This window comes from Chenopodium album, chromosome 11 (assembly GCF_948465745.1).
Source record: "Chenopodium album chromosome 11, dcCheAlbu1.1, whole genome shotgun sequence".
NCBI classification, from domain to species: Eukaryota; Viridiplantae; Streptophyta; class Magnoliopsida; order Caryophyllales; family Amaranthaceae; genus Chenopodium; species Chenopodium album.
Genome location: NC_137844.1, coordinates 4,820,051 through 4,847,699, shown reverse-complemented (window position 1 = coordinate 4,847,699; position 27,649 = coordinate 4,820,051). Strand labels below are relative to the sequence as shown.

Genomic DNA, 27,649 nt, shown 5'->3' with positions numbered 1-27,649 from the left:
TAATTCTAGTTATAGAACTGCTGCAAACTGTAAATTGCCTTGAATCTTCTAATAATATTAATGTCTTTCAAGATATGAAGAGTCTGATTTAACTACAGACTGATGTATGTTGATATATGCTACGGGCTGATGTACTGTTGATATGAGGCTACCTATACGTTTATAATGTGATATAGGCTATGTCATATGATTTTTTTACATTCACAAGATTAATTCCGTGTTATTTTGTAATTTATAAGCATAGGTTGCCGTGGAATGTGATCTTTTGCTATAGAGTTGATTCCAACTAGCAACTAAAAAAAACAAAAGAAAACAATAGCATCCGAGGGATCAGAACATAATTAGTGAAAATTGAAAAGAGGAGCATTTTGTTCTTTTACACAAGTGGAATCGGAGAACAATTTCCCATTTCCATATTGGCAATTGCTAGTCATTGAGCACTAGGATCAAGGATTACTACATACAAGGGCTTTCAGCTAAAAATGGTGAAAGGTACCGGAGCCATCGCATTGAAATCCACGGCCTACCTAGTTAAGAGGATACATTTTAAAGCAAAAATCAACGCAAAATAGTAAATAAGAAATATTCAGGAAGCACCTCCGGCTCCAGCTAGCCCAAATGATTCATATCTGCACCATCACCAGCCCCTTCATCCTGAGGTCGTCGACCAGTCAATTACCAACTTAATATCCAGATTAGATTAATAAACTAACTCTAATAAAATTACAAATTACCTGCTGCTGAGGGAGGATGACATTTAGACTTATATTACTGGATGAAAATGAATCGGATTTAAGACATCACTACTGGAAGCTGGATTCACACATCAATCATTCATTACCACTTTGCCTCCCTTGAAAATTCCCCCTGCCGCGCCTTGAATGACCCTGTCCCCCCCTCCCCCGGAATCTCGAAGCTCCGGATTGACTCTCGGTTTGTACCCCAGGGTCATTTGATCTACTGCTGCTATTATATGGTCCCACAGGCTGGTATTCACAGTGTGAGTTCTGCCTCTGCCTCTCACGATTTGCAGATGGAAAATGCTGCTTGTTTTCTTGGACCGTTGAGCTCCAATCCCCACGAGAATCATGTCCTTGATTAGAACGCCCATTCTTGCGGTATCCAGAGGAAGGACGGTGCTCATTGCGACCATCCGATCCTCCAAATGATGCAGGTTCAACCTCCCCTGCGGAAGCTTCTGGTTCCTGAATAGGAGAATGAGGACGCCTTTTAACAGGAGCGACTCTCTTATCCCGCTTAGCATCTTCATTTCCTGTTCTAAGAATTGCTTCGCCTGGACCTTTGCTTTCAGAAGTTGATGCTGAATCTTTAGCAGCAGATTGTTTCAATTGTGATGAAGAATGTGAGCCACCATTAGGCCCAGTTTCGACTTTCAAGGCCTCGCCTTCAGGGATTAAATTTTGACTGCCACGAGACCTATTTCCTTGCTGACTATGTGCAACATAGCCTTGAGACTTGGGTTGCCAATGAGGCATAGAGCGGTCCCCAGCTGCTCGATTGTCTCTTAAAGACATTGTCTTATCCACTTGATTTGCCTCTACATGAGAATATTGAAGCTCAGTCAAACCAGCATTTGGATCTTTATGATCAAGAATCTGAGGACTCCCACTGCCTTTTTGCCCCTTGTATGGATGCCTTTTCCCCCTTCCTGTTGGAATGTGGCCCTTTACATCAGTGGACTCTGCCAGTGGATTAGAGCTCAAATCAATTACACTCTCCCAACCATCAGATATAATGGTTTGTGGTCCTTTCACTGAGTGTTGATCAGGTCTAGATGGTGGTCCTCTCACAAAGGATTCATCAGGCTTAACAGTTGACTGAGACCCATTGGATGCTTGACTATTTTTGCTAGAATAAGCAGCAGAACCGTCTTGGGAAGCTTGAAAGGAAGTTGATTCAGCAGCAACACGCTGACGCCACAATCCCTGAACCCTTTGATTCCTATTCTTACCATCTACATGTTTAGATTCCACATTAGCCCCTGGTTTCATGACATTCTCAGAGCTATGAGAAGCCTTGTCTCTACCACCACTTCCATCAGTTTCAGATGGATCAACTGAAGTAGATGGAGATTGCTGTATACTTCCTTGCTGTGCCAGCTCTTTGGCTACAGGCTTAGGGACATATCTTTCCATCTCAGCCCTTTTAGTTTTGGAGCTATTGTTCATCAAATTATCACCTGTTGATGTAGAGACTAAAGGTTCAGCAGATTTCTTGCTGGTTTGGTCAGTAACCTCAAGTTTATTATGCGGTCGAACTGGTGCCCAAACAACAGCGTCATTGCTGTGAGATTTTTCAGATGCCCTATTACCTTGTGAATTTCTGGGCTTACGAGAATGTTGAGCTTTCCAGGCACTATTTACTTTACCATGAGTATCTTCACGAGATAATGAAGAGTGGTTTTCTGAGGACTGAAAGCCATCTTTAGGATCAGATGACAGCTGCATGGAGATGGAATTAACAGGCAAGCTGGAAAAATTCTGCTCTGTACTTTCAGAATTAGCTTGAGCAAGATTAGAATCCTTAGGCTGAGTTACAGACGGAGAAACAGCAATTGATGACTCCTCTACCTTGTGCCTACTCTTTCCACTCTTGTGAATTTTCTTTTTTTGAACAGGCAAATCAGCAATAACAGGTGATTCAGACTGTTCTTTTCCAACCCCTGAAGCAACAAAGCTACCAGTAACTTCTTGAGTTGTACTTGCAACCTTGAGATCTTTCAGCACATCTGTTCTAACAGCAGGAATTGCATCTTGTACAGAAATTTTCTCCGGCGGAACACTATGCCTTTGTTTGTGACCTACTCGCTTCGGCTTTGAGACTTCACGAACTTGAGGTGTAGTTCTGTGACTAGCAGCATCATAAACATTAATGCCAGCTGCTGACAATTGATTCTGTGAGGAAAAAGATTCCTCCTGACAAGCATCTCTCTTGGTTTCTGCAGCCAGAGGCCTAGAAGATACAGAAGAATCCACAGTTTTAGTAGCAGTTCTTTCGTATATCTGGGTGAAATTATTGGCAGAAGCTGAGCTTGACCCAGTGCTGTGATTAGCAGCCACACTTGATTCAACCTGATTCCTAGAAATATCTTGCTTCTTTGGAGCATCACCAGGTGGTGGGATAAATTCTCTCAAGTTTGGATTTTCCACTCCCTGGTTAGCACTACGCCTATTCAGTTCTTCAAGTTTAGCAAGTGCCTTTGCTTTCTGTTCTCTTACCCGCTCTTCCTCTTCCTTTTGTAACTGTATTGCACGTTGTTTTGCTATCTCTCTCATTTTAGCACGCTGAAAAATATAATTAACGAGCAAATTAAAACTTTACAGTACTTTGAAAGGCATTTAAATTAAAGAAGTGAATTCAAACACACACCTGCATATCACTGGGATCAATATTTGACACAACAGATCCCCCATCATCTATTCCCGGAACATTTGCCCTCGACAACTCAACAGTCTGTACAGTTGCAATGTGTTCTACTTGATCGTTAGTAACTGATCTGGAACCAGCTTCAACCACAGATTGCATATTGGATTTCCTTCCCCATCCATCAGCATCCTGTCCATGAAACCCTCCTTTTCCATGAGGATCTCCTTGACTTTGTGCTCCACGAACAGATCTCCTGTGAATCTGAAATCAGAACAGCAAAAACAAGACTACAACAGAATAATGCAGGTAAAGTGCAACAAAACCTGGGGGCAGCTGTCACGCTGGCAACTGCTAATTCTTGATTTTTATCAACTGCAGAAACATCATTACAACAGGAAACAGGGACAAGCACTCCTGTGGGATGATGGCGCTCCAAAACAACATCAGAGTTAGCTTCATTTGCAGATCGATGATCCTTGGAATTGCTCACTTGCACCCTATCATTAGGCCCCTCCTCCCTATGGAAACCCTCTTGTTTTCGGCCAGTGGCACGTGCCTTAGCATTCAAACCCTCTAACTTTTGTATCAAAGAATGATCTCGAGGAGAAACTACATTCTCCATGGAAGGACTTATCTGAGTTTCATCTATATCACTCAAGCGGTCAGGGAAATTCCCACAAGAAAGGTTATTAGAAGTAAATTTATCATCAAAACGAGAAGCAACTTCTTTGGTTGCACGTTTGCCATAATGAATATCCTCATCTTTCCTGTAATTATCTTCCCAGGCATTCTCCTGCAGCGGTGCCTTTGATAAGATCCCCTTTTCATGAATGCCAGTAGTACCTCTATGACCCCACCTCTCTTCCTCATTCTTATTCCAACTACCGTTTGGATGCCCCAAGACTTGGTAGTGTCCTCGGGGATCATGTGGATGACCAGGCTCTACTTGTTCAGGACCCCTACCTTCCCGTGACCGAGGACGAACATTGTTTTGATCAGGAACATTTTGGTTTGCATGTCTAGTATAGACAGGAGGTCCAGGTGGCATTCCCATAAATGGTAAATCTCGTTCATTGGGATTACAAAATCCCAGCGGAGGTCTGTAATAGCCATCATATGGAACAGGGCCAGGATAAAATCCAGGCCTCATAGGCATACCTGGATGCATGTGCGGGACATGTGTCATGTGTGGCATATCTCCATTTTTGGGGCGATGTCCATGATGGCCAGCACCGGGGGGCATTGGCTGAGAGCTGGCTATACCAGCAGGAGGAACCTGTGGGTGATAATAAGGAAATGGCTCCATAGGAAAGCCACCAGGAGGTACAGGAGCACCATAAGGAGGACCAGGAGGCCCTCTATACCAACCTCCTCCAGGAGGGTTAACTGGTGGGGCACCACGCCAAGATTCATAATGAGGAGCCATGTTAGGGTTTGGGTACATGTGAGGCTCTCCATGCCATCTTTCCATGTTAGGTCGAGGACCATCTTCAACAAATGAGGGCCCATCTTTCCTCCAAGAATTACCTTTGACATCTGAGTTTCTGGAGACATCGTCTATGAAGAGAAAAGTATGAACAGAACATTACTACTTTAAAAAGTGCGAATAGTTGAAAAAAATAAAATAAAAAAGGGCGCAAATAGCAATATAACATCTGTCAGCAATACAAGCAGATTGACTAACCACCATGTGGAATTCCTCTACCATCTTCCGTGGTTCTCACTCCACCCGAAGAACCAGGACGTCCATGAGGAGCATGATCTGTCACATGATATAAATCACAGTATGAGTAAGCACAGACCAACAATGAGAAAGCAGCCACCAAAGTTGCAAGTACCCTTGAAGCAGACTGTCTATAGATTTATCATATCCTCAAAAAGGTCAAAGATCCTAGAACACCAACCATTAGGTTTAGTTTGGTTAAAAAAAAACAACAGAAGAAATATTCTTGCTCCTACCAGAGGGTCAATTAGGGATGTGCAGAAAAGGAAACTATTGTAATAGTTAGTAATCACCTTCTCCCATCCCAACCTAAATGGTTTAGGATTGATAAAAATTGCAAATTGATTCAATTATTCTAACATGGTGTGCAAGCAATGACTTAATATCAGGAAACACCCACCACCCAGTTCGGAATCACCTCCTCATTCCCAAATCCCAACAGCCCAACCTCAATGGTTTAGAAATTGTAACCAAAAAAAAAAAAACCACCCAATTCAGAAATTGCTTTACTTTCTGAAAAGAAAAAAACAAAGAAGAATCAAACAAAACAAAAGGCCAAACATAAAAGCACTTCCTAGAAGCAATAGAGGTAAGAGTAAGGTTGTTGTATTCGAAAAGAATGAACGCAAAGTTTGTAAAAGCAAGCATGAGCACCTAGGGTCTCCATGTTCATGTTAGATTCGTCTTTCTCTGAACCAAGTGTTGGAAAATCTCCTGATGTCAAAGAGAACCCTTCTTTTGCAGAGGATGCAACCCCCTGCACACATATCAGCGAATTGATAAAAAGTCAGATACTGCAAGAAAATACTAATTTTAAGGCTGTATACAGGGCCCATAATAATGCTGCGAATTCCTACTATGAGCTAGCAATAAACAAAAAAAAGGTGCACGTTAAACTATTTGTTTGATCAACATACCGTCCGTTCTGAAGATGTGTTTGCACCCCAAACCCCAGAACCTTCAGGTGCAGATTCAGCAAACCTAGATAAGTGTGAGCTACCAGGTCTAGTTTCAGCACTACGAGGGCGTAAAGATGTCGATGAAGCATTGTTGGATGCCAAAATCCCTGAGGCTGATGATGGCCTCGAATTTGAACCCCACGCACTGCCATTAGAATCATGAACTCTCTCACTGCCAGCAGTTGATGGGCGAGTTCCACCACTGGATGAAGGTCGACCTACCAGCTGACGGGGCGAGGAGCTACTACCATCAGTAGTTGGTGACAGTGCAGAGGTACCCCATGCATTAGACCCAGCAGAAGATGGTCGGCTCCCCCAACTAAGTGTGCCCCTTAATTTGTCACCAAAAGAAAAAAACATAAGAAAAAAAAAGCTCCTTTAAACTCATTACTTACACTTGCAATGACAAATTAGAAAGAAAGGGCAACGAGGCAAATTCTAAATGAAAATTGAGAATAATTGAGAAGATACATCTAAAACTACTTACTTGGGAACAATTTCAACATTAGGGTCCAAACCATGATTCTCCAACCTTGACCAACCAAAGTAAAAACATAAGAAAACGTCAAAAAGCAGAAGCTAAATAAATGCTTCAAAGAAGAGATCAGGAGAACAAGAACCTTTGACTGGGCAAATTAATGGGCTTCGGAACAGCAACTTTGCCCAAGACAGTCATGCCCCCTCTTCTTGCAGAAGCCCATCTGCGTAACCAACCATAAAGCTGAGGAGTGCTATTTATAGTCCCATATTTTGCTTAAATTGTAATGAAAATGTAAAGATGTACAGAAAATGCATATACAGAAGAGATAATCAAGTAATAAATGCTAGAGGTTACTAGAAAATAAATCAAAAGATGATTTCATTTCACCCCCACAACCCTTAGTTTCACAATTTAGTCATCTTATAGGGACAGGAAATCATATTGATACATGTAATTATATCAAAGAACATTATGATTCTTTCAACAGAGCCATCCTTGGCCTTGAACAGTATTGGTAAAAGACAATCCTACTACAGATCCATTAACCACAAACAGCTATCATCTAATTAGGAATATCACAAGTTCAACAAATATTTTGACACCCTAACCTGACCTCATTAAGTAGAAACCAATTGATGGGAATCGCCAAAACAAAGAGGGAATAGCTTCTGTTTTGACACAAAATAAGGGTAGAAATGGCCATGAGCCTTGCCACGGCTGGTTCAGCCATCAGTTGGGCTGATATTGTCAGGCTATATGCAAACCTCTATGCTGTGTCATGAGGTAGTTGGGCCTTGCCACGGCTGGTTCAGCCATTAGTTGGGCTGATATTGTCAGGTTATATGTAAACCTCTATGCTGTGTCATGGGGTAGCTCTAGCCATAAAACAGGAAAATTAAAATCCACAGACCTAACTAAATAAGTCTCTGGACGTATCATAATCTCAGACTTCAAACTCTTTGACACTGCAGGACCCACCATATCATCAATAGAATTCTAACCTTGAAGATAAAGGTTTGTGCAAACCCTTGCTCACATTTAAAGCAAGCAATACATTTACTTTGATATTAAATTTAGCTTAACTTGGCAGATAGAGAGGTGGGTGCCCTATGGATAAAAGAAACCATAAAGTTGCATAGTAGAAAATTTGTGAAACAACTCAAGCAAGTCCGTTGGGTCTATTCAAATTAAATACTAACAGGTTAAAAGTTACATTGAGTAGGTGATTTTGGGTTTGATTTAATAAGACTTGTATAAGACTCAGAGTCTTAAGATTTGGGGTGACTCAACGAATTAGGGGTTTGCAAGATGCCTTTTTCTATTTCACTTTTAAAACAAATAGATATAGCAATGTCTGAGTGAAGTTAAATTACAGATGCAGCAACTAGAGCATCTCCAATGGTAAGCTACAAGGGCTTGTTGCTTACCTTGATACATCAAAATTTTAAGCTAGTATATTATTAAGCTACAAGGTGCTCCAATGGTGATAAATAGAATGTTGTAGCTTGAATAAATAAATAAATAAATAAATAAAATACTTTTAATTATACACATGTCATAATATAAGTGGATGAAATGTTCTTTAAAAAATCAAGCAACGTAGCTTGTTTGAGCAATGTTGCTTGATGTAGCTACATCAATATTGTCACTCCAATGGTAAGCTAAATGCTTACAATTATATTTAATTTGCAAGCAGGTCCTTTTTGTAAACCATTGGAGATGCTCTAACAGTTCATAATAAAGCTATTCATTCATAGAAAGGTCAAACAAAAAACATGTTAAATTGTTAAACCCAATATACTAATAACTTAAAGTATTTTTTGATAGGATGTAATCATAATCTCATTATATTATTTTTAATGCGATTGGATTTCAGATCAGTCACAGAACAGGTTGATTAAAATGTGACCCGAAATTTTTTGGGTTGTACAGACACATCAAAAAGCAGGTTCAAGTGCAAAAATTTGGTAAAAATTCACAAACCCTCTTTTCACGGGTCATGTCAAATTGTGAGGGCTACACAGTAGGTTGGACACCACGTGAAAGAAGAGTGGGGTATGAGGGCGCAAAAACATCATTTTGTGGAAGATTGAACTTGGAATCCAAAAATCATTCAGGCAATCACTACTCACTAGATAAAGCTCAATTCTATGAGCGGGAATAGCAAGACTTTGAAAATACAACTATAGAACATAGAAAACACTAAGGTCTAAATTAAGGTTGGGGGATTCATGCAAACCTTCCAATGTTTGCTTGACCCACACACCCCTAAGTATCCGACTTCCCAATTTCAAAACATTATCTAGAAGGCGAAGGCTCCTCTTAAGGTTGGATGCATTTGTGTGAAAGGTGCTGCAAAGGCAGAGGTTATCACACCAAACAATTTCTTGCTTTCCTGAGCTAGTGGTGAGCAAAGTGCATGTGTTTTCCTATGTTGTGTGATATGGTAAGTTACCTTTGGATAAAACTTTTTGTGGTGTGTAAGGAAGCATTATGAAATTTGTCAAATATGTAGCAATGGTTACAGAATCATTCATTTTGTGGGGCTTAGTGAGGAGATGGAGGAAAGAAGAGGTTGCTTAGGTAGTATAGCTAGAAATAATTTGAAAAAATTTTAAAAAAAAAAAAACAAGGCTGACAGGTGTGATATGTTGTGGATGAAGTTAACTTGTCAGGTTCTTACCGTTCTTTACATGCTAAAGCAGCTGGGCTTTCCCAGATTACTTTATTAACATAAATTGGGCGAACTTGTAGTTGTGGCCTTTTGGATTACGTTACAAGAACACCCTATCAGCTTTTTGGTACTCTATTCTATGCAGTTCTACTAATTCTTACTTATAATAAAACAAATAACACACATTAAATAATAAGGGCATTAATTCAAAAAGTGGATTCTCTAACAACAAATATTATTATGAATAATAATGACAAGTTAAAGAAGGTAGGTCAAACAAATCATTTATAAATATACACAGAACAATTGTCTTGATTATTTCCATTCTCACCACCCTTTCCTAATATTACTCCCAAATTATTTATTTACCTTACTTCATCAATCAACAAACTAATATGCCAAAGTGATTGTTATTGATTTTTCAAGCCATTACACAAACAAACAACAAACTAATAAAAAAGGTGAATTGTATGTGTGTGTGTGTGTGTGTACACATGAAAATTCTTAATTTCTGGCTTACTTCTGAAAGAAGAGAGATAAAGAAAAGAATTTCTATTTTCTAAAATACCTTCGATCTCCAGTTATCGTACTTGATGTCATAGCTTGATCGAAGTTGCAAGATCATCCAATCTGTCACATAATGTAAATGTAAAATCAACAAAATACATAAATAAATATTTTAGAGCAAAAGCAAAGGATTCAAATACAGCTTTTCAGACATAATTGAACTAGGGGGCACACTAAAGTGACTACAACATACCTAAGAGAACCTCATTCTAAGACAGTGATCAGTAAATAATATGTTTGAAAAACTAGAATGTAATTCCACGTAGTGAATAAGAGTATTAACAGGTAATTTAATCATTTGCATGTAATTACATACATCTGATACTCACTCCATCACCAAACGAAAGCCCCATTAGCCTTTTGCACAAGATTTTAGAAAATTGATTATAAAATTAGATAGTGGGGTTTGGTTGATTAAATATGTAAATAAATTCAAAAAAATAGAGGGAAAAAAAATTGGAGCCTGGTAGATTAAACATGCGAAAACAGTAGGGTTTGGTTGATTTAAAGTGAATAGATAAAAATAAAAAGGCAAAATAAAACAATTATTTGGGGAAAATAATATAGGTGAAATGGGACTTTTACTTGGGGACAGAGGGTGTACATATTTTTAGATTTCCAAGAGTAGAACATTATGCACCAATAAAAATAGGTTTCTTATCAAAGGGAAAAATAAAAGCCAACTCTTAGCACACTTTATCAGACTGCAGAGATGACATAATTAGCATCCACTCTAAAATTGTAAGTATAAAATTAAAATTAAAAAGAGGGGGGGGGGGGGGGGGGGCTGCCTAAAAGAAAGGATAGTACAAGTGCTAATTTTTTGGAAAGTCTCATCCATGTTAGACATAAACAGAATTTGGAAACAGAAATGCAAAAATGAATTATATAAACAAAAACAAGGAAACTTAATTATTAAGCATTAACAATAATGCTAATAATAACAATAAAATGCAATAATCATTAAAATAACATCAATAACAATCACAAGATCATTACTTCAAAAGTAAAATAAAATTAATTATCATGTCCATCATCACCATCAAAATATTGTAACATATATAATTAATAGTGTAGAACAAGCCAAATATGGGGTCCAACACAGCCATCCACTATAGCTTTTAACTTGTATGCACACGAGAGCAAACTGATCAAAAGAATGGGAAGAGAAGCTTGGGGCTAGAGATGAAAAGCAGTCAAGCATTCAGAAGCAACTATAATCGATGATTACAGAATAAAAGCTATTTCAACAGCTCAGGTTGTTGTTAATAAATCCCTAAAGTCTATATATCAGATAAACAACTCAACTCAAAAAAAAAAAAATTCCGATTAACAATAGAAATATCAAGCCACGGAATTAGAGCATCTACATGGAAGCAGAATTAAACAAGAATGAAACATCAATTTGCAAAACTCGGAAAAGTTGGACACAAGAAAAATCCCAAATTTATTCCATCCTCTCTTGTTTATACAATTAACTATTCAAATAAGCATATGTATGGCATCTGATGAGTAACTCCCAACCCCCAAGCAACACGTTCGGATGGACTATCTTTCAGCTCCCTATCCCTCCCCTTTGCCAATGTATGCTAATACTACCAATAAAAACGATCACTCGTGAACAATTCCAAGTTTCCAACACGCTTAACTACTTAAATTCCATCTTCCCAAACTGTGAAAACCCTATATCCTTACACCCCAAGCATCAGCAATGCTGCACATACAGTACTTATCTACCGGCAACATTTGCCGAAACTATTCTACTACACTTGCATATACCTGAAAGCATCATCAAAGTTTCGTACTCGCCACAACCTATTTAGGACAGCTAAAATAGGACATATATGGCCTATTTTGTCCAAATTCTAAAACATTGATGTGACCGAACAACAAACAATTAGCACAAAGTGTTGAAAACTAATTATTCTTGCTGCCAAAAAAATTGAAACACACAAAAGAGGACAATTTTTTTTGTAAATTCAACACAAACCTATGCGGAATTTCATCAGAAATGATCCCAGAAATTTAGACAAACATCCAACAATTAACACTATATTACAAACATAGAAACTTTATCCATTGTTTAATCATATTAACAATCTATGGCATTTCAATAAATAACAACAAAATTCAACGCATTTTCGCATTAAATAAGTGAGAAAAAATCACCTCAATTGTCGCAATTTCGCTGGTAACCTCTGCAACTTCTTGAATTCAAAAAAATAGAAACCTTGTTTAATTTTTGATCTTCAAAACTAACTAAAACCCTAAATCGAAGGATCGAAATTTGTAATACAAATGAATTGAAAAAATTGATCGACGTAAAATTCGTAGAAAGTTCTAGAATTAGCGAAATCGGACGGACGGAAGCTGCCGGCCGGAGAAAATCCGGTGGCCGGATTACTGAACACCGTATGATAATCCGATTGATCGAGCTCTGAAAATGGTTGAATTAGGAATGAAATTAGGGTTGAAAAAAGAGGGAGAGAGAAAAAAAGGGGAAGAGAGAGAAAAAAAATTGCAGGCGGAAGCCCTAGAATGAAAGAGAAAGAAGAAAGATGAAGCAAAACTTCTTCTTCACCCCTTTGATATGTTTCTTTAGTTTTTTTTTTTTTTTTTTTTTTTTGTTCTGCCCTTTTTGATCGTCTTTTGATGATTTTGATTTTTTTGAGTTTGAATTGGCCTGATGGGTTATGGGTTCAACTCTTAATCCATTTAACGGATTAACCCGGTTTAAATCCACTCGTCATCAGTTAATCCAATTGACTTGATTTAAAACTACTCGTAAATCCATCAAAGATTTAATTGTAATTAGATAAGGTCGATTTTAATTTGACTCTATTCAAAATGGTAAGAAAAAAGAATTGCTCTTTTAAGACTATTTCGCTCATAATAGTGTCTGAATTTTCCATTTTGGACTTTGAAAAATTGGGCCCTTTTTGGTGTATCCCATGCAGTGACAACATCGAGTTATTTTAAGTTTAAAAAAAACAAGGAATTGAATCAATTGGTGCATATTAGACAAAAGCATTGCACATAGTCTTTTAAGTCCCGTTCTCTTCACCTTATTTTTGCTGAACTGAAATTATTTTTACTGAAACAAAATTAAATTTGCTAAACTTAAATTATTTTTACTGAACTTAAATTAATTTTACTGAACTGAAATTATTTTTACTGAATTGAAATTATTTTTACTGATTTTCTATTATAATTCTTCTTTAAGAAAACTGAATTTTATTGAACTAAACTTATTTTTACTGAACTGAAATTATTTTTACTGAATTGAAATTAATTTTACTGAACATAACTTATTTTTACTGAAATGAAATTATTTTTACTTAATATTATTTTTTTTAAGGTGAAGAGAACAGGGCCTTAATGTCACGAGCCTAGTTGGTAAAGCTCTATATAAAAATATAAAAAAATGTTGTGAATATGGCGTGACTAAATTTAACAAAGAACTTGGGACACATTCATGTAAAAAGTGGGTATAGACGTCACTATATACTTGTAACAAATAGTGTGCATCAGGTGCACATGAGATTTAGGACGTGTTCGGCACTAGCGTTTAGGTAGCTTTTAAGTAGCTTTTAACTTTTTGACTTGGTCAAAGTGCTACTTGATAAAAATTAGGCATGTTCGGCAAGGTAGTGGTGAAAGTAGCTTTTAGTGTTTCAAGTAGCTTTTACCAAAAGTTAAAAGTTTTAACGTTGTGGGATTTTTTATTTTTTATTTTTTATTTTTTTTAAATTAGGTGTAGAATTTTTATCCAAAATTTTAGGAAATAAAATCCAATTCTATTTTTTTTTTGTTTTATCCTTCAAATTTGAAATACTGTTTTAATACTTATCTAAATTTTAATGTTGAAATTTGTTTTGATAATTATCTCATGTCTACATTCAAATATTATCTATTGTAATAAAACGATTTGCGTATTTTTTCATTAGAGTAACTTTTAGCTTATTAAGCAAATAAATATTCTTACTTAAAGGTTTGTATACACTCATTTACTTTTATTTATTTATTATTTTGATAGATTGTACACTCTTCTTTCAAATGTATTTGATAATAATCAAGAAATTATGTACTTTATTTTATAAACCACACCTTAAATTTTGTTATAAAAAATTGACTGATAATATAATTATAATTTATGCAATAATGAAATAATAATTTTTTATTATTTAAAAATATTTAGAAACTCAACAACTAGTTTACCGAACACTACTATTAAAAATTAAAACACTCACAGCTAACAGCTAGTTTACAGCTAACAGCTAGGTGTATAGCTGACAGCTACTACTACAACTAACAACTACCCACAAATCTATTTTTGCTGAACACGCCCTTATAAGGTGTTACACCCCATCCATTAGGAATAAGAGTTATATAGATATCCCATTTTCTAGATAAATTGAAGTAATTAGAAATTTAAATACAAAGACTATTTCGCTTTGAATGCATTTGTGGGTTGAGGGTGAAAAAAAAACTACTATGATCTTATTGTGTGGTATAGTTATGCATGTTTTGTAAATTTTTATCATCTGTGACTAGTCTTTTTATAAGATTTTGCCTCAACGGTGCACTTAAATTGTGATAAGAAGAACGAGACTGGAAAAATCTATAAATAACGAGACTTGTTATTATTCAATCATCGACGATCATAACACATCCCTGGTAGAACTACTCACATGATCTCAATCTAGTTATCAACTTTCAAATAAATCGAAGGGGAGTGGGTGACACTAATGGTTTTCATTGGGTATGGTTGATTTATTTTCTAATCATCAATGATTCAATGTCAACAAGAATATATATTGTGTAACTGTGTACTTGGTCAACCAAGTATTAACTACTACAATATGTAATAAGTCATCAAATTTGGCTCCATATCATGATCACATTAGATTAAGATTTAAGACATATCCTTCTTAACTCCTTTCTTTTTCGATTCACTAAAACACTTAGTTATGAACAAACTTTTGATTTTTGCCGTTTGGAATTAGGAAGAACTATTTCTAGGGTTTCCTACAAAGCAAACAATCAAATGTCTTGGACAAACAATTTTGAACATTATTCCGTTATAAACCACACTATCGCAAATCTTTCACTTTTATTTGACGAATTCGTAAATTATTACCTTGTATATTAATAGAAGTAGAGATTAAACCACAAAGAGTAGCTATCTAGATAATAGAGATCAACCACAAAGATTCGATGTCAATTTTTAATTATTAGAGTAAAGGCATTAACGAACCAAACTACTTGAATTCGTTAGTAGTCAATTCGGATCAAATCTAAATTAAGCTCAAAAGAACGATTATTCTTAATCAAAATCCTAAATTGCACATGATCTAGAATTAGCCAATTTCAAGGGGCCCAATCAACCACCATCGATTTCTTCCACTTCACCAACCAATCTGTCAATCGTGAAGTGCAAAACAAGGCTGTTGGGTTGTCACTTCCACTTCAGAGATCTGCTTCGATCTTCCATTGTTCTTTGAAAGCGAAAGCCGGGGAGATCTCTGAGCTACTACCAGGTTCGTGGATCATACAATTTACTTTGAATTATACTATATTATATACTTACTTTAAATTAATTTCTAGGATTATGTTTCAAAGTCAGCGTTTTGAGCTTAATCGATGAAATTTAGGATTACCCTTTGTTTGATTGATTAAATAAACTCATGGGTTATGGTTCAATTATCAAATTGTTTTCTGGGTTGTGTTTAATTTTTAATGATTTAGTGAGGTTTTTGTGAAAATTAAATGAGAAATTGGGGAATTGAGATTATGGTATTGTGTTTAATTTGGAAATGGAACCTCAAACCCCATCAAAAAGCAAAAATTCGATGTTGGGGTCTTTTGACTCTTTTCAATCTCATAGAAAATTGAAATTTTGCTTGATTTTTCTAGCAATCGTGCTAGTTTCAGTTGGTGTAATTTATGGGTATGGATTGTTTGGGGAGATTAAGCCATTTTTTACCGTGGTTGTGGATTGTGGGAGTACTGGAACTAGAGTGAATATTTATGAGTGGAGAATTGATGATGGAAGAAAAGGGAAATTGCCAATTTTATTGCACTCTTATCCCCATGATTCAGCAAAGAATCATTTGTGGAGAAATGGTTGTGAGTACCATTGTATGCAAACTGAGCCCGGGTTGGATAAATTTGTGGGTAATTATTCGGGGGTGAGGACTTCCTTGGTGCCATTGCTGCGTTGGGCGGAGGGATTGATACCAAATGATAGACATGGGGATACACCAATTTTTGTTTTAGCTACTGCTGGATTGAGGAGGCTTGCGGTGGAAGATGGCAAGACGGTTTTGGAAGATGTAGAGCGCGTTGTTAAGCAGCACACGTTTAAGTGGAGAAGAGATTGGATTAGGGTTTTAAGCGGAAGAGAAGAGGCGTATTATGGTTGGGTTGCTTTGAATTACAAATTGGGGTATTTGAATAGATTATCGGGTGAGTTGCCTACATTAGGGCTTCTTGATCTTGGAGGTTCTTCCTTGCAGGTAGTGTTGGAAGCAGACAAGATAAGAGATGACAGCCACCTCTTGGTATCAAAGATTGGTCATGTTAAACATCAGCTTATGGCGTATTCCTTGCCTGCTTTTGGTTTGAACAAGGCTTTTGACAGAACAGTTGCAATGCTTGTTCGCGTAAAGTCAAAGGGAAATGATAATGATTCTGATGTTAGACATCCATGTCTCAGCTCTAAATTCTTAGGAAATTATACTTGCAGCAGTTGTTCTAAATCAGAGTCATTGCTACTTTTGGTCGGGGATCCCAATTGGGAAAAATGCAAAATGCTTGCACAAGCTGCAGCAATGAATTCAAGTATTTCAGATTGGTCAGAGTCTAGATTAAATTCAAGCTGCAGGAGAAGGTCTCCACACGAGGGTAAGTATCAGATTAAGTGCTGCCATCCTCTCTTTAGTTGTTCAGTTTGCAAAATCTACGGCTTGCTAGTACAGAGTATATTACTATCCTGTTTTCGTAATTGAGCTCACAGTTGCAATTTTTGTCTGGCCAAAGCAACCTTAAGAATATATTCAAAATTTTAGACAAAAGTCAAGGATTTTGTCCAGCAAAAGGATGTAGATTTTTTCTTCCATGTTTTGTAGGAATTCTTAAGATGTATTCTCTAATTATCTTTTATGTGGTGTTATACCATATTTTCATTTACACTTAACCTATACTCTTTAGTAGTTAGGGATCTGAACTTCAGATAGGGTAGGGTATAATTCTGATACTCAAAAGGTTATGAATTATACCTCGTGTTAATTTCAATTTAAATCCTATTGGGCGGTGGTATCCCTCGTTTTTTTTTTCAACCTTTAGTATCATTTTTATGGTTAGGACATAGGATTGATTTGAAATATCATGGATTGTCTCCTGCAAAAAAGATGTGGACCTTTTTTGGATGTTTTGCTGGAATCCGAAAAGGTTCACTTTTACCTAATTTTTTTGTATCCAACGTCTGGTTATCTTTTGTAAGATGTTGTATACTTGTATCACTTATTATTTTATTTTTTTACTTTACAATTTGTCTTTAGGTACTAGTGGTCTGAAATTCTGAAGAGTACATTTCTGACTATCAAAGCTTCTTTTGCAGGCAAGAATATCCTTAATGTCGCCATTAACACCAAAGCTGGTGTTCGGTACCATGCTTTATCTGGATTCTTCGCTGTGTACAACATGCTAAATTTGACTGCAAAAGCCAATTTGTCAAAAATCTGGGAGACAGCGCACCATCTATGCTCAAGTACATGGGATGATGATAGCAAAGTCTCAATCAGTCAATATTGTTTTAAGGTGTTGTATTTGGCATCCCTGATTGAGGATGGTTTATGTCTAGGAAATGCAGATGTAATATTTGGTCCTGGAGATATTTCTTGGACATTAGGAGCTTCTTTAGTAGAAGGAGAACATATATGGAGGACAACAGGTGGTTCAAGAACTCTGATAACAACTCCGCAATATATGGATGTCATATCATCGCCCATCTTTCTCTTCATTTTATTGTTAGTCCTGGTATTTATTGTTTACCACAGTCAGATTAAGCTGCCTATGCCTCGAAAGAGAAGTGCTGTTGTTGGAGCAGCTTTGCCTTCTTACCCACACTCTAAGCATCGGCCATGACAGTTATAGTGGTTGACTCATGTTATCATACATTGATTTGTTTCATTCTTTGTTGTAATATATTTAGAGAATTAGTACCAAGTACCAACTATGCGAAGCTATATAACATCATTTTCTTTCACTCCACTGAAAACCATCATTTTCTAACATTAACTAATGTTGCAATCAACCAGGGTTTGCCATGATAAGAACTATGGAGTATGTCACAGATTCAAGGGCATGAAAACTTGACAAACATACAAGAAGACTGTAATACAAAGTATGAAGTATAAAGCACGAATTTGATAAAAATGTACAACATGGCTTCAGCCTTCTTTTATACAACACTCATTTGTTTATTATATACATGGATAATACAGACAACATTAAGTATTTGCAGAGCTAAACTTGAAGTAGGTTATTCAGTATGTAGCCGTTCCACTTGACATGCAGTTATCCGATTCAGATCCTTTAACATTGACCCATACTTCATTAACACGATTGAATATTCGGAAAGGAGAATTATACTGAGCAATTGAGTAAGCATTTTTATTGTCAGATGAGGTTAAGTTGGCCCATTGTGATCTTCCCAAAATGGTAGCCAGTTTCTCAGCCTCAGTTACGACATTACTGTCACCTGCAAACCCTGAAAACTTCCTCACTGCAACACAGTGACTTGGCCATGAGACTGGCTTCAGGTTGAGCTCAGAAAGTGGAAGTGGTGGGGTGGCTTGAAACTTAACAGGTAAGTACAAGCGAACAACATATGATGATGAATGAAGTGGTCCTGCTCCAGGGACAATGCTAGTCAACACAGGTTTTGTCATGGGGATTCCAGAGAAGTTCAGATTGGCGCCTTGTATGCATTGAAACAACCTGAAAAGTTATGAAAATACAACTATTAGAACTTAGAAGCCTTCAAATCCTCAAAAGTCAGCAGAGCACATCTATTGTTAGCCAGAGTTTAGGCAACCTCACAAATTGCAGAAAATGATTTTCTCACAATATACTTAACAATTCAAGTTGATGAAGCACAACTTAAAAATAAGACTTCAGTGTGAAATTTTCTAATTATTTTACTTGTAGCTTGAACCGCCAGTTTGGATTGATTACATTAATTATCTATTACTCTCAGAATAGTAGAATCTAGGATCTTTGTGAGAACACTGTATGAGTATGAGACTAAGGTTTTTGCTGGGTGTTGGCCAATGACTGTAATACTTCCTTAAATGTTTAGGGAAGATCAACTACTATGGTTTTGGTATTTCTGAAGTATCTGTCTAAGGCATAAACGATAATTTGAATTGAACTTTCATTCCTTATCTAGTAGTTCAAAAGCTTTTGGCAATTCTAGTATATTTCTAATTGCAACAGATCTAGCAATTACAGTTACAGATCTACAGATAGGTATGCACTCAAAAGTCTTGTTTTAAAAAAAACAAAGCAAAAACCCTTTTTCTCCCTTTCTACTGGTTTGTTCTCAATGATAATCTTGCAATACAAAGATGGATTTCCATTTATCAAAGATAGGTACTGTCAATCTTCTTTCCAGAAGTAACAGTTTAGTTATGTAATTTTTTTCTTGGGAATAAACTAGATTACCCTTTTTTAACACTAGATCAGCCCCTGCTTCAACAGCCTTTGCATTCTATTTTAGTAATTAAAAAAAAAAAAAAAAAAAAAGTAGAATTCTAAGGTCTCTAACGCTTTGTTTGGATAGGAAGGAAAAGAAAGGAAGACAAAGGGAGGGGGACAAATTCTCTTGTTTGGGTAAAGGATTGGGGGAAGGAAGAGAAAAGAGAGGGAGGGATCCATTTTCCCTCTCTCTTTAATAAGCATAATCCCTCCGAAATTAAAGAGATTTGGAGGGAAAATGGAGCTCACCTCCCCCTCCCTTTCTTTTCCATTCTCTTTCCCTTCTTTCCCTCCCTTTCCTTATTTGCTATCCAAACAAAGTGCAAGTCTAACCTATTGATAGATACCCTTCAGTTCTTAAATCACATTAAGACTGAACCTTTAAAACAATGTCCAAGTGGGTAATTAACGAAGATGAGAGCAGAAGGATAGGTTAGTGTAAAAATCCAACTGGTGGAGTACAGACTAGTTTCGCCTAAACACCGATCTTTGGTGAACCATAAACAGTATAAACCAAAACAAATACACTGAGCACAAAGCCACAAAGTAGCATTTGAATCATCTACGAAGTTTCAGGTTTCCTGCAGGAGATGAATAAGGCGCTTTGGTTTCCTGCAGGCTGCATCTATAATCAACTAATATATTTGGGCAGTAACAATTAACAAACCTTGGAATTTCAAGGTCATTTGCCTATAGTTAAGCCCTACACTAATTAATTATCTCTATATCCATAAGTTTCCAATACCAAGTGCAGCTCACAAAGCTAGCAACACAGTGATGCTCAAGCATTCACAATGACTATTATCTTATCGTAAACGCGACAACTCTATCAGGATCAAGGGCGTAAATCTCTTCATTCAACAACACCGATAACGACACAGCCTGTTAAGTGTAGTTTAAAATGATCATTACATAATCCTACTCTACCATATCAAAGGTACTACTACCTCCATCAATACCCTTAATTACAAAGTCATAAATATAATCAGAGCATATTATATAAAAGAATTTCAAATTCTTTCATTGCATTAATAATACAGCATATACTATATATAAAAAAAAAAAAAAAAAAGTATAATCATAACACCAGAAACACAATTAATTACATTTTGCAAATCATTATCACACTAATCCAATTTCAAAAGCTAAAAATATTCAAAAGTCAACAAATTAAGATAAGAGCAAGTCAAAGGAGAGAGAATTACCGGTGAAAACCTAATTTGGTAGCTTGATGAAAGGAGAGGTGATTGACAGGAGCAGACATCCAAGTAGATTTCTTATAAACCCTAATTTCAAAATCTGATTCAGAGTGTACTACAGAATACTGCGGCGATTCGATTGCGTTGATCGATGGTACCAGGTACACTGTCACACAGATTGCCACCATTAATTTCCATGTCTTCCTCTCCATTCTTCTCGATTTTTCTCTCTATAAGAGAAAGGGGCCTCTGAATGTAAATACAGCTAAATCAAGTACTTTGTACATCTACGATGTAAAGCAACAAACTTGGATCGCGAATGTAGTCATCTCGTTAGTAACATGGATATTACTCTGTGTACTTACCTCATCTTTGTACCTATGTCGGCTATGTGTTAGGTCCCTAACTCCCCTAACAAAGATAGTTACAACACTTGGAGTTTAAATAATGGTATAAAAATAAAATTATCAAAAATACAAAATATTGTCATACTATACATGTAAATACTACGGAGTACTCTGTATGATGTTTTTCTCATAATTATGTTTTTCAAATACTATGTATATTGTATTATTGTTTGTTTCCACTTTTATATGAATTCTATCGGATTTGTATATGCGTCCGTATCCATTTCCATTCAACCTAAGTTAGAAGGTATTTGAGTAGAAATCAAATAATACCTTTCTGTTTTGATATTTTACATAAAAAAATTAAAAGAAAATTATTACAGGGGACTATCTTTATGTAGATCAAAGGGTAATAACTTGAAATGTAATGGTCATATACTCTTTCATTCTTAAGTCTCGTGTTATTTTTACGTATAACAAGTATAATGAAACAAATGAAGTATTATTCGAATTTGTATAGATACCCACACTATTGGTCAATAAAGTGCATGTATAATTACATATGTGAGTAAATCAACAACATTTTGAAAGTAAATAGTAAATGTATTGGAGAGAAAATATAATCAAGAGAAAGGGAAAAAAAGAACCATGTATAGAGTAAAAGATAGAGTGAGAGCCCTTTGCCCCTTTGGAAGAATTGTTCCACACTTCCACCAGTACTAAGAGTGTTGTTATTTGGGTAACTAACACGTGAAATCACTTGTATTTTCAACCCATTTGGTTTTAATTTTGGGTCTTTATACTCATTATTAGGGCATTTTATATTAAAATTCATAGTTTTTACCTTTTTAGTGTTTATTAGGTTGACAATAAAATTTATACAAAGTAAAAATTAGTACTAGAAAGTTGGAGAAGGTGGAGCCATTAAGTTGTTTGATTGACAAAATTATGTTAGTTACAAGAAAATCTTACTTCCCACAAAAAAGTGTCTTAGGAAGTTCTACTTCACACAAAATAGAGAAAGTAATTTACCAAAGTTTATTTAGGTAAGTTGAACTTCTTATGGGAAGTAAAACTTCTTATGCTCAATCAAACAACTAATCAACTATTACTCAAAATTGAAATTACGTGGTAAAAACCAACTTCCTACTCAAATTTACTTCCCAATTTCCCATACAACCAAACAAACACTTATTGTCAAATTGTCAAGAATATAGGTCCTAAAATTCAAGTTAACTCCAAATTCGACATTGTAATATGTAGCTCAAGCTTGGTCAATTGATGTTTAGATCAAGTTAAATTTTAGTTTTCCCATAAAGTTTAAAGTATATGATATACCAAAGACAAATTTCAAAAAGAGCATTTCAAAGACAAGTTTCAAAAAGAGCATTTCAAAGACAAGTTAGTCATTGCCTCATTGGTAGGATCAATTTTGACCCACAATAAACACTTTAACCAGGGAACTAATAGTGTAGAAGGTTAGGCTTCTCCCACATGGAGCAAATAACAATCAAGAACAGCCTTTATAACTACTCTGAATACTTAAACACCCAACTTCAAGGAGGTGGAGGGGTTGGGGTTAGCATGATTTCATTGAACCCAGGTAACCCTGAACCCTAAACATTCCGGGTTGGAACCCCGGACCAAATTCAACAAAGGGGTTGTTTCCGTGTTCCTCCCCTTGAAGGGCAATTATTACTGAGACCCCGAAACAAATACGCAAACACTGCCCCTAATCATGTAAAACCCCTAACATTGTGGCCCTTTGGTTGTGAGAGGTTTGTAGGGCAGTGTGTTGCTGGTAGCCACGCCACTGGTGCCTCGCCTCTCCCCCCATCTCCAATTTTTCAGAGCTTTGGATGTTCCGATCAGAGGCACTGACCATCTAACTTTGTTAAAAAAGTATTCAAATGTAATTACATATCTTGGTTTACAATACTTTAAATATCTCTCCCCCCATCTCCATTTTTTCAGAGCTTTGGATGTTCCGATCAGAGGCACTGACCATCTAACTTTGTTAAAAAAGTATTCAAATGTAATTACATATCTTGGTTTACAATACTTTAAATATCTCTCCCCCCATCTCCATTTTTTCAGAGCTTTGGATGTTCCGATCAGAGGCACTGACCATCTAACTTTGTTAAAAAAGTATTCAAATGTAATTACATATCTTGGTTTACAATACTTTAAATATTCTAGCAACCTGATGGGTATGCATAAACATGGAAAGAATCCTACTGTAAAACACCGAATTCACCTTGTTTATTATGATAAAATAATGTTGCTCCAAAACCTGTTCTGGCTAGATGCCGTTGAAAAGCTCTGAAATCACCCACATTGTCCGCAAAGGCCTACAACATTTCCAACCGAAAATTCTGACTACATTGGAACGGCTACTACGTTTGTGGACAATTCTGCATTTTACGGGTATTTGATGTAAATATTCCCATAACAAGGGCTTAGAAATTAGAACACAAAGGGTCCTGTAAACTATGAGCTTGTAAACAAAACTGTGTACTTTGTTCCTTTAACCTCAGTTATTGAATCACCTGAGTAGTTTTCTCATCTCTAAAGATAGCAGGAACTGTTTCAGGTGTAAAATATTCTTCTCGGACTGTCTCTACTGAACAAAATCTCACCTTCAATACAAAAACAATGCATGTATCAGTAACAGCTTCTTATTGAGGAGTATCAAGTAGCACTCAAAGACCTATGTCAGAGCACAATTTTTTTGAAACTCGATGCTCCAATTAGCAAGCTCACCTAAGAGAAGAGTGACCTACAAGCCTAGTTGAAGCTTAATTCAACTAAGGGGCAAGATATGTAGGCCACTAGTTATATGTTTGTTTAAGTCCCTCTTTTTAATCTATGTGGGACAACTAATAAGTGAGTTTTTTTTCCCCCTAACGAGCCCAAAACATAGAAGACTTCAACTCTCTGTTTTACATGATTAGGATTTTTAGAAAGCAATGGAGAAACAACATTGACATATAATAAAAGTTTGCATTTAGGACGTTGCATCATCGGCTACCATTGTGCTTTTCTTTCTAACATTTCACTACACTTGATCCTCAGCCACCTCTTCAGAGTTCAGATGCAGTGTGAGTGAAAAAGTAGAGAATAGTAATCAGTAGGAAAAAACTAGCAAGTAGAAGTGCTATATTGCAGGAAGAGTCGTAAAATAAAACAAGAACAAGCTGATATAATGATATTCATATGAAAGGCAACAGATACAGTACCAGAGATGCATGCTGTTTCAGGAGGGGCTTTGCCAGCTGCCAAAGAGGTTTAAAAACAAAAGGCGCTTCCACCATGAGCACCTGGCCCAATCTCTTTGGATAGTAATAGTAGAAGACATCAAACTGCATAAAAGGATATAAGTTAGAACTTCCCAGATCCGCATTTATTTTGCCAAGGCATCCACTTAGTTGTTTCATATGCATCATACTCAGTAAAATTTTCTAGCGGTCTTTTGATTTTCAATATCACACTGACAATAGAAAAGGTAGGGGATAAGTTGGACTAATAGATTGACTCATTGGTCGCCTCTCCACTAAAACATAGTTCTTTACTTAGCTTCACCTGAAATTTGCTTATCTAAACAAACTGGAGCTTATTTGAACTTATTGGAACTTATATTAATTAATCTTTTATTTGGCTGAAAATTGAACTGAGTAACGTTCTTATCTTAACTTATTGGAGTCTTATTGAAACAAAGTTTCTGAAATCCTTTTTTCAGGGTGAAAAGAACAGACCACAAGTCTAGTGTGTGTAAATGTGTAAATGTGTAATACAGAAGCTGTAAATAGGTTGCGACTCAGTAGAGGTTAAATGGTAGATTACCAAAAATGTCAAGAAATTCATATCTGCATTTGCAGTACCAAAGCCCCTGAGGTCGATTATCCCAAGTATCTGTTCTTGGCCTTCTGGGAGCTTGCTCAGAGCTTTCTCAATCTGAAACACGCATAACTTCTCATCCTCATCCTGCATCTGTAATTAGCCCATTATGCATGCATCATCAGATGGGCCTGTGCGAAATAACGAAGGCAAGGGAACATGATAAGTCACTTTAAATTTGAAGGGTGAAATATATTACTTTCAGCCATTAAAGTAGTATAATTCAACTTGATATTCATTCGCAATTTTGGAAATTTCTGCAACATGTCTCCCAGACCATTTAGTTTCTTACAGTCTATAAGCTGATATATCTGCTAGCCACTTTTAATAGACAAATGGACAATGCCATGTTATTGCTGCAATCAACATTCTCTTCAAACTAAACCCAACTAAAAAAAATTACCCAGAATTTTATATGATATGCTCAGTTGCTCACAGAAATGGCTTTAACATACCAAAAACAACGAATGATGTATTATAGCTTTATAGGGTAGAAAACAATTGATGAACATAACAAGAAGTTAAAGCTTTGGCCAGTGGAACTTAGGTACTTACTCCTGGGTAATGTTTTGAAGCCTGCACTATAAGCACGGGTCTCCCATTCACATCGAGGAAGTCATGCACAGAGCTTTTGCCTGTTTGAGCAGCCCTTTTCATTGAGTTTTCAGACAGGTCATCCACTCCAAACTCTTGACGCCATTTCTTAGATAAATAAGAAAGCAAAACATCAGGCAAAAGTAAAAAGGTTTTAAATTAAGATGGAATGTGAGGATGGGGAGATTCATGTTTAAATGTGAGCTGTCAGGAACCATGTTTTGAAAGATCATTGTTACACAGTTTTATTTAATACAAAGTAGAAACACGATAATGCAGCATAGCACAAGTGCACTATGGCTCACAGCATGGCCTTAGAACAAGTTTAATGAATTTTTATGCGGAAATTTCAATGAAGTCCATTACCATGCTCTAAAATTGATAACATTACCAAAAATATAAAACTGAGAATGCGAGTTTGAGTAATAACTCATGGGAAGAATCACCAAGACATAATTATATCAGACTGTGATTAACACGGTTAAATGTATAAAAAAATTAACAATACTTGATATACTGTAGCTCAGAACGTTCAAATTAATCATTCCCATCACTTTATCATTTTTAATGAACACTGAGAATAGTACTTAGTACTAGTCATACGTACAATAGCTTTACTCAGCCTTTCCACAGCTTCGTCAACAATGAACTTGCGGTCCTTGAGAAACCAAAGGATCATGCTTTCATCATCTCGCCCATTCTTGCCTACAGGGAGCTCGTGATATTGAGTTTTGAGCCGTTCCTTCACTTCCAAAACAAGCTGCAAGTATTCACGAGTCAAAATCATTACAAAAATTCCAGATAGAAACATTAATGTTGCACTCATTGTGATACGCAATAGTCCTTCAACTAGATTTTGTCTATTATGATCCACTATTGTTTCTAATTATGTTCATTCCCATAATCCCACTCATTTTTTTAAATTGACAAACCTGAAGGTTGAAATAACTAAGAATTTTGCTCTCAACATAAACCAATCAAAAGAAGCACTCAAAAGGGAGGTCTTAGAGTCTGTTGATAGCAAACATTCATTGTGACAAATCCAATAAGGCTCCTATCAAAGTGTTAAGCCACTTATAACCAAAATTCTGATCAAAGCTTTTCACCTAGTTAAGGGTGGGCGTTGACATTAATTCAGGGACATAAAGACCAATACAAATGAACGTCTTGGTTCTCGGGTATAGGCTACGAGGATACAACCTCCGACATACTTAACCAACTAAGCTGGCTGACATCCACTTCACCACGCCTTCTTACACGGGCAGTTACCAATTTTCCTGTTCCATGTTTTCCCTTCTTTTGTCCTTCTATTAGAAAGAGAGACATAACCTAATAAGTCACAATTTCATAGTGATCCTTAAAATATAGTTTATTACACAGTTGGATATCAAACAAGAACTCATTCACTTACAATTGGATCATAAACAAAAACTCATTCACTAAATTTTTAATTTTCCAAAAAAAAACACCAAATTGTAATCCTTCAGCAATTTTAATAAACCTATAAACCTAGAAATTAAACAAAAAAAAGGAACCCAAATCAATTGCTACCAAAATTAAAGCTAAAATGAACCTATAATCACATAATAACAACATAAATCAATACCCAAAAGATTAAATCATGGACAAAAAACCATAATTAGCTAAAAATCAAATCTTGACAAGAAAAAAACAAATAATTATGCACCTTACGAGAATTATCAGCATTAATGGTGCCACTACTGCTGCAATTTCTTACACAAAAATTGCGAAATTTTGCGGGTTTGTTGAAACGAAGTGGTACAGTTGAAGGTGGAAGAAGATAATTTGCATTTATTTTCAGTGCCATTGTTTTCTGCAACAATTTCCTTTCAGTTTTTTAGATCAAAAAATTGTTTTATTTTTTCTTCTTATAATTAATATACGATGATCCGATTAATGTTAATTGGGTTCTGGACTTGAATTTGGGTTTCCATTTTCCAGAAATGACGATCCGGCAAAATTTGGAACACAAGATTTTGAGGCCCATCTTATTGCTTAATAAATGGTCGTGAATTGTTTGTTTTTTTTTTTTTTTTTT

The 27,649-nt window shown here is 36.1% G+C and overlaps 4 protein-coding genes across 4 annotated transcripts; 1 reads left to right on the top strand and 3 right to left on the bottom strand.

Annotated features, from left to right (window-relative positions):
- Positions 1–328: 328 nt before the first annotated feature.
- On the bottom strand, positions 329–12,391 carry LOC145567211 (protein MODIFIER OF SNC1 1-like). The gene is made up of 11 exons (XM_081626457.1): positions 11,961–12,391; positions 9,793–9,854; positions 6,690–6,770; positions 6,557–6,601; positions 6,028–6,400; positions 5,765–5,867; positions 5,072–5,149; positions 3,711–4,944; positions 3,391–3,640; positions 735–3,305; positions 329–654 (listed from the first exon to the last, which is right to left on the bottom strand). The coding sequence occupies exons 2-10, from the start codon at positions 9,822–9,824 to the stop codon at positions 831–833; spliced, it is 4,671 nt and encodes a 1,556-aa protein (XP_081482583.1). The 5' UTR covers positions 9,825–9,854; positions 11,961–12,391; the 3' UTR covers positions 329–654; positions 735–830.
- A 2,628-nt stretch (positions 12,392–15,019) lies between these two features.
- LOC145567209 (putative apyrase 7) lies at positions 15,020–18,058 on the top strand. Its single transcript, XM_081626455.1, has 2 exons — positions 15,020–16,697; positions 17,413–18,058. The coding sequence occupies exons 1-2, from the start codon at positions 15,608–15,610 to the stop codon at positions 17,937–17,939; spliced, it is 1,617 nt and encodes a 538-aa protein (XP_081482581.1). The 5' UTR covers positions 15,020–15,607; the 3' UTR covers positions 17,940–18,058.
- A 143-nt stretch (positions 18,059–18,201) lies between these two features.
- On the bottom strand, positions 18,202–21,149 carry LOC145567210 (uncharacterized). Its single transcript, XM_081626456.1, has 2 exons — positions 20,759–21,149; positions 18,202–18,794 (listed from the first exon to the last, which is right to left on the bottom strand). The coding sequence occupies exons 1-2, from the start codon at positions 20,962–20,964 to the stop codon at positions 18,341–18,343; spliced, it is 660 nt and encodes a 219-aa protein (XP_081482582.1). The 5' UTR covers positions 20,965–21,149; the 3' UTR covers positions 18,202–18,340.
- A 2,056-nt stretch (positions 21,150–23,205) lies between these two features.
- On the bottom strand, positions 23,206–27,545 carry LOC145568327 (uncharacterized). Its single transcript, XM_081627754.1, has 7 exons — positions 27,278–27,545; positions 26,198–26,350; positions 25,552–25,698; positions 24,943–25,089; positions 24,339–24,461; positions 23,649–23,738; positions 23,206–23,513 (listed from the first exon to the last, which is right to left on the bottom strand). The coding sequence occupies exons 1-7, from the start codon at positions 27,416–27,418 to the stop codon at positions 23,496–23,498; spliced, it is 819 nt and encodes a 272-aa protein (XP_081483880.1). The 5' UTR covers positions 27,419–27,545; the 3' UTR covers positions 23,206–23,495.
- Positions 27,546–27,649: the final 104 nt, after the last annotated feature.

Coding starts and splice junctions, on each gene's coding strand:
- LOC145567211 (XM_081626457.1), bottom strand. CDS start 9,824: ATGACATCAAGTACGATAACTGGAGATCGAAG. Junction 5,868..6,027: donor ACACATCTTCAGAACGGACG/GTATGTTGATCA, acceptor ATATGTGTGCAG/GGGGTTGCATCCTCTGCAAA. Junction 3,641..3,710: donor AGCGTGACAGCTGCCCCCAG/GTTTTGTTGCAC, acceptor TCAGATTCACAG/GAGATCTGTTCGTGGAGCAC.
- LOC145567209 (XM_081626455.1), top strand. CDS start 15,608: ATGGAACCTCAAACCCCATCAAAAAGCAAAAATTCGATGTTGGGGTCT. Junction 16,698..17,412: donor GAGAAGGTCTCCACACGAGG/GTAAGTATCAGA, acceptor CTTCTTTTGCAG/GCAAGAATATCCTTAATGTC.
- LOC145567210 (XM_081626456.1), bottom strand. CDS start 20,964: ATGGAGAGGAAGACATGGAAATTAATGGTGGCAATCTGTGTGACAGTG. Junction 18,795..20,758: donor ACCAAATTAGGTTTTCACCG/GTAATTCTCTCT, acceptor ATAACTTTTCAG/GTTGTTTCAATGCATACAAG.
- LOC145568327 (XM_081627754.1), bottom strand. CDS start 27,418: ATGGCACTGAAAATAAATGCAAATTATCTTCTTCCACCTTCAACTGTA. Junction 25,699..26,197: donor AAAGGCTGAGTAAAGCTATT/GTACGTATGACT, acceptor TATTTATCTAAG/AAATGGCGTCAAGAGTTTGG. Junction 24,462..24,942: donor TGAATTTCTTGACATTTTTG/GTAATCTACCAT, acceptor CCTTTTATGCAG/TTTGATGTCTTCTACTATTA.